The following is a 20,508-nucleotide window of genomic DNA, read 5'->3' as shown; positions in this document are numbered from 1 at the left end:
TACATAATTTTAAATTATAATTAATTATAATAAAATAATTGCAGGTAATATATTAGCGATTTAAAGTATTTCATTTAAAGAAATAAGATTAAAATTACTCTGTTAGAGAATAAAGATTTTATTTTAATTTAGTGCAGAAAAAAACTCAATATTTTATAATCATTAAGCAGTAAGACAAAAAGAGAAGCAATGTCATTATTCTAAACATAAGTTAAGCCATTCATTACTTTTTTTTTTTTTTTTTCATTCAAACAACAAAAATAGTACTAATACAATTTTAAAAAAATTAAACTTTGGATATAACTTATATCAAAGGTGAAAATCAATCCTTAATAACCAAAGATCAATTCATGTGCAAATTGTTTCTTGCTCCAAGAACTTTAAGGGATTGAAGTTTGTGGATTTGCTCTTCCCCAGCATACCAATCAGGTATTACCCTTAATGCATAAGGAAAAATATCTTTGTAGGACTTCCTGATTGTAGGCTCTGTAACCCCTGTAGCCATTGCTATATCTGCATTCAAAAAAAAATTTTTTTTTTGTCAAAATTCAAGAAAATTCAGTTTAAAAAGATAGTTGAGCGAGCAATTATTTCAAAAATTCAAGTCAAAAAAGAAAAAAAAACAAAATTTTCTACTATTTTAATCGTATAAATATTTTTTATATTTGAATAATAAATATTATTATTTTTAATAATATTAAATTAATAGAAATACCATTTTAGTAATAGTAATATATTTTAAATATTTTAAATATTAATATAAAATAATAATAAATAAATACTATTATTTAAAAATATATTTATATTAAATATTATTATTTTTTAATATTAATAATTTAATAATAAATAATTTTAATATTTTAATAATTATCTCAATATTATTTGAATTAAAAATAAAATTTTTTTAAAAAAATAAGTAATAAAAAATGTTTTTTATTAACCCATCCAATAATTTTTTGGAAATGAGTTTTCCCGAAACAAATGGAATCTCGGTTTAAAAAGATAGCTGAGCAATCAATGATTCCAAAAATTTAAGTCAATAAGGAAAAAAAAAAAAAAACCCAAAATTTCTGCTATTTAAATCTTAATAGTAGTAATTCATACCTTTAACTGGCAGCGGCACTTGGTCATGGGAAAGCTGAAGTACCATGTAGACAATAGCTGCCAAAACTGACGTCGGACTCCTCCTTATGTCAAGCTCTTCTGTTCTTTTGACGGCCTCTTGCACTGCTTTAATGGCTTGGTTTTCCATTCCAAGCTTGGAACAGAACCGCCTGACGAGTTCTTCAGGCTGCACGGTCTTAGTCTCAACCTCTAGTTGTTTTTTTATAGCTACAATGGCTCTGTTAATATTCTTCTTTGATACTCCACCAGCAACGGTTGAGATTTCCTTGAGCGTCCGGAGGAGTCTGATTTCTCTACAAGCTATGAACAGGCAAGCCGCCAGGATGGAATTCGTGCTTCTTCCTCTGCAGCTTTTGAGAACATCCACCTTATTGTATATCTCACAAGCTCTATCTTTAATTGCTGAGACGAGGCCTAACCTGTCAGTCATTTCTCCAATCAGCTTCAAACCTTTCTTTGGTCTCTTGATGATCCTGTTAGTAGGCTTGGAAGTGTAAGTTGAGAGGTCTTCGGTTTTGAAAACTGGGTTTTCTTTTGATCCAACACGGTTCTGATCTCTATTTTGGATAGAATCAGGGAAGTTTCGCTGCTCTGGAATTTCATTAATGTGATTGAATCCAAGAACCAAGCCACATTCCGAACAGATTTTGTATCCTGCTCTGTAATCAAGAATAATTTCAGTTTGTCTCTGGCAGTCTGGGCAGAAGTTAGTAGCCATGGTTAGAGCTTTGTATCGAGGTTTGATTCTGGCTGAACCCAATTGGGATGTATTTATAAGGAGCAACCACCCTGTCACTGTCAGGCTGGAAAAGAATAAAACAATTGCCTTCCTTAAAAGGACGTTTTCGGAGGCACATTTAAAAAAAGCCCTTAGGCAACTGGAACTCCAGAAAGGATCAATTAAATAAGATTGGAGCAAGATTTGAGAAAAAATGGCAAGTTGTATCAGTTTTCATCATAATTCCATCATGGCATCATTAATCAGAGTCTGGATGCCAGAACAGCTAGTTGTTGACATTGTAGGGTCCTTGCTTTTGATAAGCTTCAAAGAATAGGTATAGTTGAATACAGAATTTAACTTAATTGGTTCATGAAACTATTCTTAAGAGGTGCCATTGAATCAAATTTAGAGTTCAAATCTAAGCATTTATAATCCTTTCTTTATCTGCAGACTATAGCCTCCTTTATACCAAAAAAGGAATAGGTATAGTTTTTCACTTGAATGTCAATACTCCCTGCAATTAAAATGTTTGTGCTCAAATAAATTTCAAAGGAAAAAAAATGTATGCTTATTGTGACTATACAATCTTTGATATGCGCCAGAGAATTTTTTCTAAACATCTTTAATGGCCTCTTCTGTCGATCAAAATCAAAATTCCTAAGCCCTTGATTTTTCAATTTTGGATTTCACATTTAATTGAGAATATCTTACCTGTGTATTATTGAAAAATTATAAATTAGCTTTTTTAACTAGTACAATGTACGGGATTTTTATTAAATTTTTCATAATTTTAAATTTATTTTTTAATTATTTATGTAATATATAATCATATTTTTATAAATGTTTAGTTACAATTAAATGATAATTTATATATAATATATTATAAATAACATTGTTCATCTAAAAGAAGTCTAAACTTTTATAAATTTTTAAGAATTATAATAATCTTTTTTTTCATTAAAAAATATTTTCTTCAATTTATTTGTTAAATACTACAAATTTTGCTATCACTTTTTTCTTGTTTGATAAAAAATCAAGAATGAATGTTTAAATAGTTAAGATTAATAATTATTTTTATCATAATATTGATTGGGTAGTGTATATATATATTTGATTAAACAACAATTCACAATTAATTTTGTTATAATCATTTGTTTTTTATTATCTTTTATTTTTGACATACTTTGAGTAATTATTACATGTATATATTGGGTTAACAATTATTTTTATATATCTCAATAAAGTAAATTTATTTTTTAGATAAAAGGGAAACAATAATTCTTTATGTTATGTTTAAAATTTTTATTTTGAAATATTTTTTTCTTTTTAATCATTTTTAAAGTAATTGATAGTATTTTTTGTGAGTTAGATATGGTAGTGATCACCATTCTTCTCATATCATTCATTGTTGATAAAGAAATTCAATAATAAAAAGTATAGCAAAAGGAAATAGAAAATATAAATTTACATATTAATTTGTCAAGATTAAATATATACAATAATAAAAGCAAATATGTTAATAAATTAACAGAAAATAAAAACATTGAAGAAATGAAAAAAATAAAAAAATATATAATACAAAAAGTTAATTATAATCAATCTAAGCAAAATTAAAAAAAGTTATGGACTAAAGAGAATCAAATAAATTAACCAAATATATAATATAAAAATATTTGAATTAGAACATAAATAAAATATTACATTTGTTTTTCAAAGCAAAAACATAGTTTTATCTAATTTTTTTATCAATATTCAAATGTCTCATATTTTCATATGAAAATGTAAGCTTTTATTACTTTAAAAATACATACTTTCTAGTCAATAATTTATAACTTATCTAAAAGTATTAAATTTAAATAATCTATTAAATAATTTTCAATTTTTGATACATTTTGATTTGAATTTAAATAATTATCTAAAAATATTAAATTTAAATAAATTATTAAAGAAAATTATTTGACAGAAAATAAAATTTTATTAAGTATATATATTTGAAACTATCATTAAATTTAAACATAAAAGATAAATTATGATTTAATATATTTGAATTCAAATCTTATACAAAAATTTTAATCCTAGATAGATTTTGATTTCAATTTAAATAATTATCCAAAATATTTAATTTAAATAATTTTTAAAAAAATTTTATTTGATAAATAAAATAATATAAATATTATATTATGTGTCATTAAAAGAGATTATCCACCTAAACATCCACATAAGCAATTTTGATAATGTAATCTTGTATGTTGTAATATAGTATATATATTAGATTAGTATAAAGTTGTTTTGCCCTAGTATAAAAAACAGCAAAAGGGCTTCTCTAAATTATTTTAAATTCAATATCCAAATGTTTATGACATTAATAAATTAGTCATTATTTTATTTTTATTGGTAAAGCATGGATTTTTTTTTTTTTAGTAATTAAGATTGCTAGGAATTGAATTTTGATCATTAAAATTAAGAGTTTAACATTTTATTATGTTACCCTTATTTTTATTTTCTTTTATGATGTTGTATCTAACTTGGGAATCTTATATGTTCTGGAAAGTATTCAGAACACTCTAATATTAAAAGAAAAAAAATTATATATATAAAAGATTAAATGAACAGCTTTTGTTTGGTGTTCTTCAATCAGTCGGTAAAGTCTGAAAAACCTGTTATTTTTAATCCTTGTTCCAATAAACATTTGGACCACCATTTAGTATACATTGTTTCCTTATCTGATTCTTACTTTTATTCACGAAAGCAAGAAAAGAAATTAAGAATCAAAGAAAACAATGCAGAAACTAAAATGTGAAAAACATGTTTATGACTTGATCCATTTAATGAAGTTTTTGAAAATCCTGTCAGAACTACCACCTTCACTGACACTATTCATTACCAATTCCTTTAGTTTAAGAGTTCTTGCTTTGAAACTTTCATCCTTTATCAATTGCTCCACCTTTCTGCTAATTTCTTCTCTGGTAATGATCTTTCTTTCATCTCTTTTAAAATTTAATCCAATCTTCCAAATGTCACAAATGTAGCTCTCATTAACAAACTGATCAGCAAAGTATGGCCAACACAGAAAAGGGACCCCGTTGCTTACACCTTCAACAGTGGAATTCCAACCACAATGGCTTAAGAAGCAGCCAATGGAAGGATGAGCAAGAACCGCACGTTGGGGTGCCCAACCCACCATCCTCCCACGACTGGCTACTCTTTCCTTAAATCCGTTGGGGTAAAGAGCATCAGGTTCAGTCCCCTCAGTAATATCTGGTCTGACAACCCAAAGAAATGGCCTGTTTGATAGCTCCAGGCCCAGAGCCAATTCTTGGAATTGGATTGGATCAAAAATCGTGAAGCTGCCAAATGCCACATATAAAACTGAGCCTGGTGGCTGTTGGTCAAGCCATTTCAAACAAGTTGCATCCTCTGGCCAGAAACTTCCTGGCAAGTCTCTAAGCTGGCCGGTTGCTGAAACTGGTCCTATGGGCAGGAACTCTGGAACTAAGCTAAGTGCTCCAGGCTCCAGGTCAAAAGTTGTGTTGCAAATTAGCCACTCTGCTTTTGCAATAGCTTTAGTGTAAGTCCGAGCATATTCAAAAACAGTTTTTTGTGTGGTTAAGTCACCAAGACAGACCCACAAAATAGTTTTTGGGTGCATGGCAGGTGTGTTTGGGTGCAACTGAATCATCTTTTCTTTATTGATTGGAGTACCTGCAAATCAAAGTTCAACAATGGTTAAGGAATATATGAGCTGATAATTCAATCTCAAACTAATACTAGCAGTAATATTGTCCTCCAAGTTTGATCAGGCAAAATTTTATTAATGAATCAATATTGTTCTTTTTTCAAAAAGGCAAGTTCTTATTTATTTGACTGTTATTTAGACGTGCTGCAGTTTGAGTAATACCATTTTCATCAATAACTTCATCTTCAATCAACTTCTCGGTGCTAAAAAGGAAGGCCAATACAAGGGCAGATGCAGGCCAGAAAGCAGCTCCGGGGATTCCCAACTCTGCCGCAACTTCAAGTGCCCATCCCATATTCACATCAGCTATAACACAAGTTATCTCATCATCTCCTAATCTATTAATCTTCTCTATAAGCTCCTTCAGCTCCCCAGGCATGACTTGGTTAATGCCTTCAGTTAATTTCCCTAAATGATTCCTGTCCTCCCCAACTTCCATCCCATCCGGGATTGAAACTAGATGAATTAACCCCTCCCCAGAAACCTTGTGGGCAAATGCATCCGTGACTCTCTTGTGATTAAAATCTGTGTTGACAAAGGTGATTTTGAAGCCATGTTTGGTCAAGCTGTGAGACAGCTCCATAAGAGGAATGACATGGCCTTGTGCTGGATAAGGTATTGCTAGAATATGAGGATTTCCCATTTCTACTATTTAATTCTATATCTCTATATCTGACACACTTGAGACTTAAAGCTCATATTTCTTTTTATAAAGAGATTTTCGTTATCCCCAAGAACCCTTCCCGAAATGTTAATTCTTGTCTTCCTTTCATCGATCGATTTTCTTTCAGTAAGGACAATGAGATTCTTGTTTAATTCTACATCGACCTATCATTCTAGTTGTCCTTTTTTCATTTTCAGTGTAATTAGTTGGGTGCTTCTGCCTGTTATTCATCGTGCCTTATTTTGGCTTAACTGGCTAGGTATGAAACTAATACTATTTTAATGCTATTTTGCTTTTCACAAGTATATTTTATAAGCATTACCTTTTGGGATTTATTGTCAAATATCGAATCTTATAAACGTTAAGGACATCTTTCATCCAATATTTTTTTCCAGATATGAAAGTTTTGCAAATGTTAGCAGGTTAGTTGACAAACGCTAGTGATAAAGGAAATTATATAAATGCAAAATCTTACAAAATGGTTCATGATGAGATAATTGGAAAAGTTTGGTGAAAGAAATGATGCATTATTTGGCAAATTCTATGCTTCTAGATGCCTTGGCTTTGGAATTGATGCGATCCTGCCGGCGACAGTAGTTCATAGTTGTTAATAATACTGAGTCACAAAGAATGAAAAAAGAAAAAAAGTTGATGTAATTTCTGATATGATGAGAGTGGAATTTGTTGGAGCTTGAGTTAAAAAGTGGCAGAGAATAAGATAAGAGGCATTCGAGTTGAAATTTAAAGTTAGGTTCTGATTGTTAAGTTAGTTAAGTGTTTTAAGAAAATGTAAAAACAAGGTTAGCTAGATCGTCTGTGTTGGAGCCATATGGACGCTAATCATGCTCAGAATGAGGCTAACGAGGTCATTAAAGTACTGGAAAAAGGTCATACCGTCTATTACATTCTTCTATGGTAAGACCGAGGAATATGCAAGTGGATATCTTGAAAGTCCAAGTAAGAAGTAATAGAGAATATAGATTAACTTTTAGTTTAGAGAATTTAGTGATTATTTTTGCGTTGTGTGCAATATATAGTTTGTCACAAAGTTACTAATTTGTTGGTCAAATTAACAAGAAGAAAATGTCATTTATGCACATTACTAAGGCTTGAAACTAATTGTTGGTTAAATTAACACCAAGAGAAAATATTGGCTTTGTCTTTTTTTCAGCATTAGGTGGAAACTTATAGAGATCACATTTGACATGCAGGACTCTAGCTGATTAGAAGGATAGAAAACACATTATTAATTTATATTCCTTTTTGTTCATAAATTATTTTATTTTAACTAATTTTCCCAACAAAAGGGAAAAAGATTAGGTGAAGAAATGGAAAATACGCATAAAAACAAAAAAAGAGATGAGAATCACGATCGAATTCATCTCTTCAATTAAATTCTTCAATGTCCTACTGGAGCTACCACCTTCCTTGACACAATTTATAACCATTTCCTTTAGTTTGAGAGCTATTTCTTTGAAATTTCATCACCTACCAATTGCTCTATCTTGTTCTTAATGGTTGGGCACCGCATCGCACGGTTCATGCTTGTGTGTTGCTTACTTCTTGAACCATTGTGGCTGGAACTCCACTGTTGAAGGTGCAAGCAATGGGATCCCTTTCTTGTGTTGCCTAAACTCCGGCGATCACTTCATTAATGGGAGTTATATTTGTGAAACTTGGAAGATTGGACTAAATATAATTCATTAAAACTCTGGTGATTAAGAAGTTTGTATACAAAGGGTTGAGAACACATATTGGGTTATAGCAACTTATAGCAAAATATAATTCATGAAATTCTAGAAGCCTCTCGTGCCGGGGCAAACACAAGAGCAAGCAGGATCAAATTCTTATTTTGACCTCCTTTTCCTTTAAAATTATTGTTTGACCCCCTTCACACATTTTCTGCCTTCATCTGTACTCTTACTTGTTATATCCAAACAACGAATTACAACCCCAGTTTTTTTATTTTTATGTTTATTGAGTTCAACATCCAACAATTTAATAATTATTATCCAACAAATGAAATGAAAATAAACTTTTAAACGATAATTAAATGTGAAAGTAACAAGCAAAATAATGGAAGTATTTCTCTCTTCACTATGCAAAAAAAAAAAAAAAAATTATCAAGCAAAATAAATTTTTTTAAAGTAATTTAATTTTGGGTTTAGGTGAAAAAATAATTAAAATAAAAATTTTCTTTAGTTTATAAAAATGAAGAAAGAAGTCTTGCAAAGATAGATTTATATGGAATAGTGACTTAAATCTCATACAAGATTTATTTGAAATTAGCTAGATATTATTTAATGGATAACAGTACCTACAAAAGAAGAATTCAAGAAAAAAATAATTCTTAATAAGCAAGTTTATGTGCTTATAAATATATTGAGTCTCTATAGAGTTAGATATGAGAAAAAGATGTAAGAGAGTTGTAGGGTTTATTTAATAGATGCTCCATAGGATTACATGAGATTAACGTCTTTATGGTATTGTATGTTTGATTGGACTATAAGTGATTAAAAAGGTCTATGAATATTAATTGCGAATGGTTGATTTGATTATATGTTTGTAATTCTTTATAACTAGTGGATCTTTTCTCTTATCTATGGATGTAAGACATAAGAGAGTTGTAAGATTTTATTTGATAGACACTTCATAAAACTACTAAAGATTAACGTCCTTATATGTGTGTATATTTGAATATTTATAAGTAAACTAAATAAGGCTGAGAAGGTTCATATAAATATGATGATTATTTTATTTAGGTGAATTAGAAGAGATTGAAATGGTAGACATACTTACAGATGCACATAGGCATGTGTTTGTTTGAGTTTAAAATATTCCATAAAACTAAAGGATATTAAGAGGTTCTATGGGTATTAATTGTTGAGTGGTTGATATGATTTGTATGTTTGTAATTCTTTACAGTTAGTAGATCTTTTCTCTCATCCATAAACATAGGTCTATTAGGCTAAACCACATTAAATTGTTGTCTCTTGTGTGATTGATTGATTGTTTGATTTCTTTTCTGCTAACGTGAATGACTAATTGATTATGGGCCCTTTTTGCCTAACATGTGATATTAGAACTATCGTGATCCTAATAAGTGATATTAGAGTAGTCGTAATCCTAACAAGTGATATCAGAATTGAAGGTTCAAGACATGGGAAAAGATAAGCTCAAATAAGCTTAATTCAAGGGAGGGGTTCATATTTTGATAGATTGGTTTGTATAAAGCTTGAAAATACACATAGAAGATTGTTACGAGACTTTCATTACAGGGAGAGCCAAGCATGTTTAGTGTGAAAATTGATAGTTTGATGAAATTTGAGTTAAGATGAAGATTGTTGGAAATAGTGACTCAAATCCCATAAGAGATTTGTTTGAGATTGGTTAGATATTATTTAATGGATAAGAAGACTTGTAAAAGAAAAATTTTAAGAGGAAAAAGATTCTTGATAGGTACGTTTGTATGCTTATAAATATGTGAAGTCTTTTTAGGGTTAGGTATGAGAAAAATATGTAAGAAAGTTATAGAGTTTTATTAAAAAGATACTTTATAGGACTACTGGAGATTAACATCCTTATGGATATATATTAGTATGTTCATGAGTGAACTAGAAGAGACAGAAAGGTTTGACATAAGTATGATGATTGTTTTGTTTAGGTGGACTAGAAGAGAATGAGATAGTCCACATAGGTATGGTTGAATACGAACATATGTTTATTTAGGTTGAGAATATTCCATAGGACTAAACAATTTTGAAAAGGTCTATAAATATTAATTGTTGAGTGGTTGATATGATTTGTATATTTGTAATTATCTATAACTAGTGGACCTTTTCTATTATTTATGGATATAATTTGGTTGGACAGAATTACGTTAAATTATTGTTTCTTGTGTGATTGATTGATTGTGGATTTGGCAATTTCAGATATGACATAATGATACAACATGAAAATGACAAGAAAACAAATCGTATATGTGTTTTAAAAAAACATGTTTGGTGTTTATTTGTGTCAACACGAATTTCAACATAACACAATTCGAGTATTATATATTTTAACATGTCTAAACACATGTAAGACACGAAAGCATATCTAGATAAATGTGTCATATGAATACACATTAATATGTGACACGACATGAAAAACACATTTAATTTAATCTTGTCATATGAGTGTACGTTTAACATGTTTAACACATTTTTATATTTATTTTAATTTAATATAAACATATAAAGATTATTTTAATTTTTAATCTTTTAGTTATGATACTTAATTATTTTAAATATTTAATTCTGATGCACATTTAATAATTATTATAAAATTATTTTGTATATTAATAATGTAAATACAATATAAGTATTAATACTAGTCCTATACATCATTATTTTATTCTATAATCTTTAGTAGTTCATCATTTTAAATTTGATACTAAAAACTAATGTAATTATGTAATATCTATTAAATTTTAAATATTTATATATAAAATACATATTAAATGGGTATCAAAAATTTTAATTCTTTTTAATATGCAAATAATATGTCTAGTTTGTTAAGTTATAAATGATGCATAGTTTATAGTTATTTATTGTTTTATTCATGTGTTTGTATATATTCATGTTAATCGTATCTAATCGTGTATATTTATGTTATTCTTGTTTATTTATATCATGTTTAAACGGATTAATTATACATGTATTAATCGTATCATGTCATGTGTTACATGTATAATAAACATGTCATGTTCGTATTTAAGATTTAAATACATTTTATAATTTATGTTATGTTTGTATTTTAATAATTCGTATCAAACATGAGACGAGATACAACATGAAAGTACGAATTGTCATATCTAATTGATTATTTGATTTCGCTTTTACTGGCATGAATAATTAATTAATTAAAGGATTTTTTTGTCTAACAAGTGATATTAGAGTTATTGTGATTCTAATAAAATCGTTATTCAATCTTGAGGGACATTGGCTCCCAAAAGTTTTGACAATCCTTTTGTGTGTATGTATATATACATATATATGTATATATATATATTTAAATTGATCTCATCTAAATTAAATTTGATTTATTTAATTATGTTTTAGTTTTATAATTTAATTTTATGTATTGTAATTTAGGAGAGATTAAAATCATTTTGCTATTTTTCTATTTATTATATCTACCAATTACTATTTACAAATCTTTAAAATTAAGAGATATGTTACAAATTTTAAATTACAAATGATGTGAAGTTAACAAAAGTCAAATTAATTTTTTTTAACTTTCTTAGTAATACTTAAAATTTTTAACAAAGTATCAAATGCGTTTTTTTTTTCCTTTTCTTTTTAGCTTGCTACACTTTCTTCTTTCCATAAAATTTTTCACTTTTAATTTTACTCTAAATCTTTATTTCATGTTGTCTTACAATCTTTTCTTCTTCTTTTTTTTTTTTTTTAAAAAAACCCACTTCATAAAAAATTTGATCATAACTTTGAATCTCAAAATTTAACTTCATTCTTTTAAAAATATATTTATTTTTCTTATTTCTATAAAAATATTGTTTAACAATTAATTAATTAATATTTATTTATTATTTTAAATTATAACAAGAATTAAAAAATTCTCATAATTCATTGAAAGATTGTATAATTAGTAATTTTATCATTAATTTTAATTTGAAAGTATTCTTTAAAAATTTAATGCTATCATTGTAATATTTTTATTTTATAATTTTATGAGTTTGTTACTTTTTATTATTAGTATATTTTATATATGTATATATAAGAAGAGATCAATTAAAATTACGTATTATTTAGCTATTGGTTTTAATAAATTCAAGGGATGAAATTAAAATATTTTTTTTCTATTTTTTACTTATCTCTCTCATGTTTTGGATCAAATGAAATAAATGATTAAAAAAATATGTAAAACTTTTTTAGTTTTATATTATGTAAGTCGATTCTTTCTCTCTCTCTCTTTATATATATATATATATATTTGAAGTATAATTCACTTATATTAATATAATTCTTTCACTTTTTTGAATATTTGAATCAAAATTATTAAATTTAAAAATATTATTTGATTAAAATGAATTATAAATTTAATTTTGATCCAATGATAAAAAAAATTTGAGAATTATACTAATATAAGTGGATCTTCTTATATATAATATAATATAATATAATAAATCTTATGAAAAAATAAGATAAAATATAACATAAGTTGACCCCTTGAAAGAGAAGTGTCAATATTCATTTTATTATCTGCAAAAAAAAATAATAATAATAACTTTTGCACATTAAGACTACTTGAAACTATTTTGTTGGTCAATTAACACTAAAAGTAATTGCCAATACATAAAGTGGCTGCTGATACATCTGTCTTGGTTCCCAAACATTGTATTATTTTAATAATCTAGTTCCCAACAAAAGGGAGGAGATTAAGTAAAGCAAAGGAAATTATGCATAAAATAATAAAGAGGGGAAAATTAAGACTTCATCTATTCAATGAAATTCTTGAATGTCTTGTTAGAGCTACCACCTTTATTGACACAATTTATAGCCATTTCCATTAGTTTAATAGCTCTTGCTTTGAAATTTCCATCACCAACCAGTTGCTCTATCTTGTTCTTAAACTCTTCTCGAATGATAATCCCTCTTTCATTTCTTTTGAATTTTAGTCCAATCTTCCAAATTTCACAAACATAGCTCTCATTGATGGACTGATCGATGGAGTTTAGCCAACACAGAAAGGGAACTCCTTTGTTGACACCTTCAACAATGGAATTCCAGCCACAATGGCTCAAGAAGCAAGCGATAGAAGGACGAACCAGAACCGTGCGTTGTGGTGCCCAACCTACTGTCTTCCCTTGCTTGGCTATTCTTTCCTGAAATCCTTCAGGCAAAATATCTTCTTTTCCTTCATTAGTATCTGGTCTCACAACCAAAAGGAATGGGCTGTTGGAGAGTTCCTACCCTAAGGCTAATTCTTGGAATTCGATTTGATCAAAAAATGATAAACTGCCAAATGAAACATATATGACTCAACTTGGTGGCTGTTGATTATGCCATTGTAAGCAGCTTACATCATCTGGCCAGAAATTTCCTGCCAAGTTTTCAAGTTGGTTGCTTATAGAAAGTGGTCCAATTGGCATTAGTTTAGAAGCCATGGTATATGCCCCAAGCTCCAGGTTAGGGATTCAAATAACGGTTTGATAGCGGAATAGCGGCCGTAAAATTATGGTAGCGCTACCCTTTGCCACCGTTAATAGATAAAAAGCGGTTGAGAAATTTATTCATAGCAAAAACGAAAAGTAACGACCGCAAAATAACGGCGTAATGGGCAATAGAGGCAATAACGGACCGTTATTGTCGCTATTCTGTTTTTTTACTCACGGATCTAATAGTTCTAACAAAAAAATAAAATTTTAAGCCTGCAAAATAAAACAACAAACCTGCAAAAGTAAAAGTAAAAGCCAAATCAAAAAATAAAGCTCACAATCTCAAATCTTTATCATCAAAATAAATTTTAAAACGAACTAGAAAATAGATCAATTATTTCAAATTTCAAGTTTCAACCATTCAATCGGCATTTTCGGCATTCAAATTCAAATCAACCTCAAGTTTTCAATCAACATTCAAGATCAAATAAGGTAAGAAAAGAAAGTTAAATTACTTTTTTTTTTGTAAAATTTTTGTAAAATGATCTGTTGTGTCTTGTGAGAGTTTGAAAGACGAACGAGATATCTATAGATACTAGGCAAGTCAGCAAGTGATAGTGATAAAGGGATGTGAGAGAAAATGAGAGATAAAAAAAAAAAAAAGAAATAAGAAGAAATTTTTTGAAAGCTAGAGAAGGCAAGACGCAAGACGAAGAAGAAGATGAACAGAAGAAGGTAGCGTTTCTAGAAGGGTCTCCGTTTGCTAGAAAGAATTAAACAAATTTGATATATTAGGCACGTGAGGAGAGATTGGATGGGGTGGGGAGGATTGGGTGTAGTGGGGCGTTGCAGGGAAGGTGGGAAGGGATTGGGTGTGGTGGGATGTTGGGGGGGAAGGTGGAGAGGGATTGATGAGGGTGGGGAGGGATTGATGAGGGTGGTAGAGTGTTTGAAGGGTGGGATTGAATTTTTTTATTTAATTTTATAATTAATTTTTGAAAATTTTTTAGATAAAATTTAATTAGTGGTTTTGAAAATTTATAATTAAAAAAAAGATATTAATAATTTAATATAATATATAGATATTTTAAATGAAAATTTTTGATAAATTTTTTTGTATAAGTTAGATGAAAAATAATTAAAATTAAATATTATATTTTGATTGTGTTATATATTAATTTATAATTTTGTATATGAATTTTAATTTTTTTTGTTGTTTTGATATTTATATTATTGTCAATTCTTTTGATATTATATTAATTCTTGTTATTTTTGTGTAATTATTGAAATTGTGTTTATTATATAATTATTAAAAGTTGTTTGTGATAAAAAAATTTTTATATCAATTAGTGTATCAAAAAAATTAAGTTACTTAACAAATTTAGCATTTTATGATCTATTACTCTTATTAAGATTAAAAACTAAAAACTAAAAAATATAGGTTTGAAAATTTTATTAAAATATAAGTTTGAAAACTTTTAATTTTTGAAAATTTTTTTCGATAAAATCTAATTAGAGGGATTGAATATTTATAATTAAAAAAAAAGAGATTAATAATTTAATATGATATACATAGAGATTGTAGATGAAAATTATTGATAAATTTTTTACATAAGTTAGACAAAAATTAATTAAAATTAAATATTATATTTTGATTGTGTTAGATATTAATTTATAATTTTGTATATGAAATTTAATAATTTTTTTGTTGTTTTGATATTTATATTGTTGTCAATTCTTTTGATATTAGATTAATTCTTATTATTTTTGTGTAATTATTGAAGATTGTATTTATTATATAATTATTTGAAGTTACTTGTGATAAAAAAATTAATATCAATTAATGCATAAAAAAGATTAAGTTATTTAATAATATTCTTAAGATTAAAAACTAAAAATTAAAAAATTTAGCGTAAAATCAATTTTTAATGATATAATAAGTAATATTAATATTTCTAAATATAAGTTTATTTTGTTTTTATACAAAATAATAAGTATGCCACCACGTGAAGAGTTCCCGAGTAAAGGAGTAGAGGGCGTGTCAAGTGATGATATAAGTTGGCATTTTGGAACACATGTGCCAAATACAAGAGGAAATGTTTCATGTAAACTTTGTGGTAAAGTTGTAAAAGGAGGAATAACACGTTTCAAAGAACACATTGCTCATAAAACTGGCAATGTTGCACCATGCCCCAACGTTGCTGGTATGTTATGTTTTTTTAATTTCTTTGAAAATGTTATTGTTAATTTCTTAATAAAAATTATAAAATTACATAAGCATGTGCAACTAATTTTCTCTTTTTTTTTTTTAACTATATTATTAATAGGTATAGTAAGAGAAAGTATGATGAAACTCCTTCAAGAAAGCAAATCAAAAAAAGCTTACAACAAAAAGAGAAAAAATGAATTTTTATCACAGTTAAGAGGGGAAGATGATTATGAAGGATTTATTGATAAAGATATTGCTACTAGATAAGCCGTGCGAGATAGTATCCAATCACAACATGAGTGGCACAGAAGACAAGAATTCAGACAAAGAACTAGTGGTTAGAGTAACATATATGAAGAAGGACGAAGCTCTCATGGTTCAGTTGCTGAATATTTTGAAGAAAGAACAAGGAAATCAACTCCAAATGAGTCTGAATTTTCATTAAGGGGAGTTGTTCCTGAATTGGTTAGAAGTAAAAGTTCAAGACAACTAAAAGTAAGTGATTCATTTCTAAAGACATTAAGAAGAAAAATGTGTGAATCAGTATCAAAATTTTTGATATATGATCGACTTCCTTTTTAATTAGCAAATTCCCCATGGTTGCATAATTTGATTTCTGTGGTAGCAGAAGTTGGCCAACATATAAGATTTTCAACACCTTATGAGGTCTCAGATGTGTATTTAGAGTCTGAGTATCAACAAGTTCATGAATGGGTTAATGGATTAAAAGCTTATTGGAATGAATTAGGTGTCACTTTGATGTGTGATGGTTGGACCAATAGTTTGAATCAAATACATATCATTAATTTCTTTGTTTACTGTAGTAAATGGGCTATTTTTTGGAAATCTGTAGATGTCTCAAGTGTTCGTAGTAGAGATACAAACTTTTATTATAGATTATTAGATGAAGTTGTGGAAGAAATTGGAGAAAAATAAATTGTTCAAATAGTCACTGATAACGAGGCAACACTTAGGGCCGCAGGAAAAAGACTAATGGAGAAGAAAAAACATTTGTATTGGACAACATGTTCAGCTCATTGTTTGGACTTGTGCCTTGAAGATATTAGGAGGAAAAAAAATGTGGCAAAAGTTTTAGATGATGCAAAGAAAGTGACTTGTTTTATATACAATCACATTTGGACTGTTAATTTGATGAAGAAATATACACAAGGGAAACAAATACTTCATCCTGCTCTTACCCGATTTGCCACTCATTTCATATAATTAGAGGAAATAATAAGCAAAAGCAAAGTTTGAGAGAGATGTTCAATTCAAAGGTTAGTACTTAGTAATTAGTACAACTATTTAAATCTAGCATCTTTTTATGATATTATTGTTTTAAAATATTAATTTAAAATATATTACTCTAAAAATTTATTGATGAATATATAGGAATTTAAAGATTCAAAATGGGGACAACAAAAATCAGGACCTGCTTATGAAGTCAAAAAAATCATTTTGAAAAAAGATTTTTGGAAAAAAGCAGGTGATATAATAAAAGTTTATGAGCTTTTGGTAAAAGTGTTGCGCCTTGTGGATGGTGATGAAAAACCAACAATGGGCTTTATTTATGAGGCTGTAGATAGAGCTAAACAAGCAATTCAACAAACTTGTCGTTATTCTGCTGAATATGAAAAGATTATTGACAATAGATGGAGTTTTATGCACTCTGACTTGCATTCAGCTAGTAAGTAAACCAAGAATATAAATGGTATTTAAAAAATATGTTTATTTTTTATACTTAAATTGCTTATATATTTATTTTTTATTACTTTAATATAATATTGTTATAAATTATGTTTAGGTTACTATCTAAATCCACTTCAATTTGGAGTGGAACATTTTGCAAATGTATTTAAGTAAACATTAGAAGGTATAAAAGCAGTTATTGAAAGATTAAAACCTTCGATAGATACTCAAATCAGAATGATTAATCAAGTTAGTATTTAATACTATTTTATAACTTTAACATTTGTTTTATGTATTAAAAATTAAATTATTTTTGATTTATTCATTTATTATTGTATTTTCAATCGATGTAGTTGTTATTATTTCGAGACAAGCATGAAACATTTGGTAGTCCACAAGCACAAAGAGCTTGGAAGCAAATGAATCCAGGTAAATAGTAAGTTAAATAATTATAATTTATTTATATTATTTAATTGTATAGCCCATTGAAATTTAATTTAAATAATTTTATACAGCTGAGTGGTGGATAATATATGACACTTGTGTACAAAAACTAGCAATCAAAGTGCTTAGTCAAACAACATCTGCATCAAATTGTGAACGTAATTGGAGCACATTTAGCTATATTCACACCAAAGCAAGAAATAGATTGAAGTTTGAAAGACTCCAGAAACTTGTATATACCTATTATAACATGAGGTTGAGGATGAGACATCAGAAAAGAATGAGCATTGATGAAATAAATAATAGTTTTAATCCTATTAGCCTTGACCATATTTTTAAAGATGATGATCCACTATCAGAATGGCTGCAAGAGAAAGAAAATCATCTATTAGATGGTCAAAACTCTGATTGGTTGCTTGCAGATAATTCTGATAATGAAATGAATGTTGAACGATCATGTCAATCTCAAGAAAAGAATGTGTCTCATTCAAGTTCAAGTCCAACACCAAGTCAGAGTGATGATGGTGGTGGTTTAAGTCCAGATGATGATGGTGATGGAGATGGTGTTGGTGATGATGTGAATTTTGGTGATAATATGGATGCAAATTGACCTTATAGCCCACTTGGAGGAGAATTTGGACTTGCTGCTATTGGTGGACTTTTTATTAATATGGCAGAATACAGAAAAAATCCATTTACTGAATCTAGTGAGGGTCAAAGTGCACGTATAGCTCGATCAAAAGGAAAAGCGAAGAAGCACCACTATGAAATTTCTAGAGGTTCTTCATCTTCAGGTGAGAGACCAAATTCTAGTAACTTTGAGTATAGTGAATCATCTGCTAGTACTAAAAAACATTACTATCCACCAGAACAACATAATTTTCAACCTCCTCATGGTTATCCACCTCCATATGGTTATTATCCACCTCAAATGTATCCTCCACCTCCTCAAATATATCCTCCACCTCAAATGTATCAGTTACCACAAATGTACCCTCCACCACAAATGTATCATCCTCAAATATATCCTCAACCTCAAATGTATCAAGAACAAAGGTCTCAGGGATGGAGATGGAGTCAACTTGGCTCTCAAAGTGAAGATAGAGAATCTGATCCTCCTCGTCATTTTACCATGTGGTAAATTTGAAATATGTATCAATAATTGTAGTTGATGGAATTTGAATTTATTATATTTTTAAGTTTGTAATTTTATTAAATTAAATGCTTGGATTTAACATATTATGTTTTGTTAATATTTGATTTGTCTAGAATTAATATTGAATATGAACTTGGCCAAGAAAAATTTTATGGATAAACCAAATATGAATGCTTTTTATAATCTAAATAAAATTGTGAATAATTTTTTTAGAAAATAAAAAACATAGAGTGTCATAATCTATTTTTAAAATCATTGAATAAGAGTTTTTATAATTATAATTATAATTATTACATTTTATAATAAATTGTGCAAAAAAAAAAAATTTCACGACCGTGATGACCGCAGTGACCGTAATTATTTTCATTATATCCGAAAACACGATAAATGTTATGCGATCGAAAACGTGACCGTGACCATTATTTAAATCCTTGCTCCAGGTCAATAGATGAGTTACAAATTAACTGTGGCAATAATCGCTTCATGGTTTCCTTTTATGTATTAAAAAATCAATTGTTGTGTGGTAAAGTCACCAAGGTTTGTCCACCAAAAGTTGTTAGGGTTCAGAGCAGGCGTAGTTCGTAACAATTGAATTATCTCATGTTTATTAATTGGAGTACCTGCAAATTAATTAAGCAATTTCAATAATGATTAATAAGGGTCTCATCTCATTTAATGAGAGAAATTAATAACAGAGACCTCTCTCTCACCATTTTCATCAACATCACCATCCTGAATTAGTTGTGGGACTCTATCCTCCAAGAAAAACGAAAAAGCTGAAGCAGGATGAAACACAGCTTTCTTGATTCCCAATTCTGCTGCACCGAACATTGCCCAACCTAAGCTCATATCGGCTACAAGACATGTGATCTCATCATCCTCTGAACTATTTATCTTTTCAATGAGCTTGGTTAGCTCTCCAGGCATGACTTGGATCATTCCTACAGTTAACTTTGGATGATCAGTTTTGTTCTCCCCATCTTCCAACCCGTCAGGGATTGAAACTAGACGAATTCGACCATCAACGTGGTTTGCAGAGGCATTAATGATCCGTTTGTGGTTGAAGTCTAGAGTTCACAAAGGTGATTTCGAAGCCATGTTTAACCAAGCTTTGTGATACCATAAGAGAAGTGACATGGCCTTGCACTGGATAGGGTATAACTAGAATATGTGGCTTACCCATTTCTACTTTTGCTCTTATTTTCTCTGTTTTGCAGACTATATATATAACTAGCTAGCTAGAATGGTGATTTTGTCATTTATTTCCATTTGAAGTATTTGCATGCATTAAGAGGGCATAATAGGGCATTGAACTAAGTAGTGTTATGGCATGCGGCATGCCCAACCTATAAAAATCACAAAAGAAGAATGCTTCATGAATGCCACTTGTTTGTTACATGTCTCAATCAAATCTAGCCCATAAGATGGATGGCATGCATCATACCCAAATTACACTTGACAGATTAGACGTAAAAGTATAAAAGGCATAATAAAAAGATTTGAAGGGAGATCTCGTCCAAAATACCGTGTACTCTCCCCCTATTATTCACTACCTCAGACATATGTATTGATTTTAGTATCGAAATGCATTTTTAATTTTTTTGT

The 20,508-nt window shown here is 28.6% G+C and overlaps 3 protein-coding genes and 1 pseudogene across 3 annotated transcripts; all 4 read right to left on the bottom strand.

Annotated features, from left to right (window-relative positions):
• Positions 1 to 343: 343 nt before the first annotated feature.
• On the bottom strand, positions 344 to 2,144 carry LOC111293369 (transcription initiation factor IIB-like). Its single transcript, XM_022886119.2, has 2 exons — positions 1,105 to 2,144; positions 344 to 513 (listed from the first exon to the last, which is right to left on the bottom strand). Exons 1-2 carry the CDS (start codon positions 1,841 to 1,843, stop codon positions 344 to 346), a joined length of 909 nt encoding a protein of 302 aa, XP_022741854.2. The 5' UTR covers positions 1,844 to 2,144.
• Positions 2,145 to 4,596: 2,452 nt separating this feature from the next.
• Positions 4,597 to 6,473, bottom strand: LOC111292868 (UDP-glycosyltransferase 83A1-like). Its single transcript, XM_022885480.2, has 2 exons — positions 5,745 to 6,473; positions 4,597 to 5,548 (listed from the first exon to the last, which is right to left on the bottom strand). Exons 1-2 carry the CDS (start codon positions 6,223 to 6,225, stop codon positions 4,656 to 4,658), a joined length of 1,374 nt encoding a protein of 457 aa, XP_022741215.2. The 5' UTR covers positions 6,226 to 6,473; the 3' UTR covers positions 4,597 to 4,655.
• Positions 6,474 to 12,745: 6,272 nt separating this feature from the next.
• LOC111292912 (UDP-glycosyltransferase 83A1 pseudogene) lies at positions 12,746 to 13,414 on the bottom strand (annotated as a pseudogene).
• A 6,161-nt stretch (positions 13,415 to 19,575) lies between these two features.
• On the bottom strand, positions 19,576 to 20,086 carry LOC111291657 (UDP-glycosyltransferase 83A1-like). The gene is made up of 2 exons (XM_089766264.1): positions 20,083 to 20,086; positions 19,576 to 19,970 (listed from the first exon to the last, which is right to left on the bottom strand). Exons 1-2 carry the CDS (start codon positions 20,084 to 20,086, stop codon positions 19,576 to 19,578), a joined length of 399 nt encoding a protein of 132 aa, XP_089622390.1.
• Between the last annotated feature and the right edge of the window lie 422 nt (positions 20,087 to 20,508).

This window comes from Durio zibethinus, chromosome 10 (assembly GCF_047325235.1).
Source record: "Durio zibethinus cultivar Kanyao isolate XHJ-2024 chromosome 10, ASM4732523v1, whole genome shotgun sequence".
Lineage (NCBI taxonomy): Eukaryota > Viridiplantae > Streptophyta > Magnoliopsida > Malvales > Malvaceae > Durio > Durio zibethinus.
Note: the sequence above shows the minus strand (reverse complement) of the source record. Positions and strands in the feature narration are given on the sequence as shown.

Bases quoted from the DNA above. Each gene is read 5' to 3' on its own strand.
- LOC111292868 (XM_022885480.2), bottom strand. From the start codon at position 6,225: ATGGGAAATCCTCATATTCTAGCAATACCTTATCCAGCACAAGGCCAT. The intron at 5,549-5,744 runs GTATTACTCAAA...TTTGATTTGCAG, and splicing joins TGAAGTTATTGATGAAAATG to GTACTCCAATCAATAAAGAA.
- LOC111293369 (XM_022886119.2), bottom strand. From the start codon at position 1,843: ATGGCTACTAACTTCTGCCCAGACTGCCAGAGACAAACTGAAATTATT. The intron at 514-1,104 runs GTATGAATTACT...TTTTGAATGCAG, and splicing joins AGTGCCGCTGCCAGTTAAAG to ATATAGCAATGGCTACAGGG.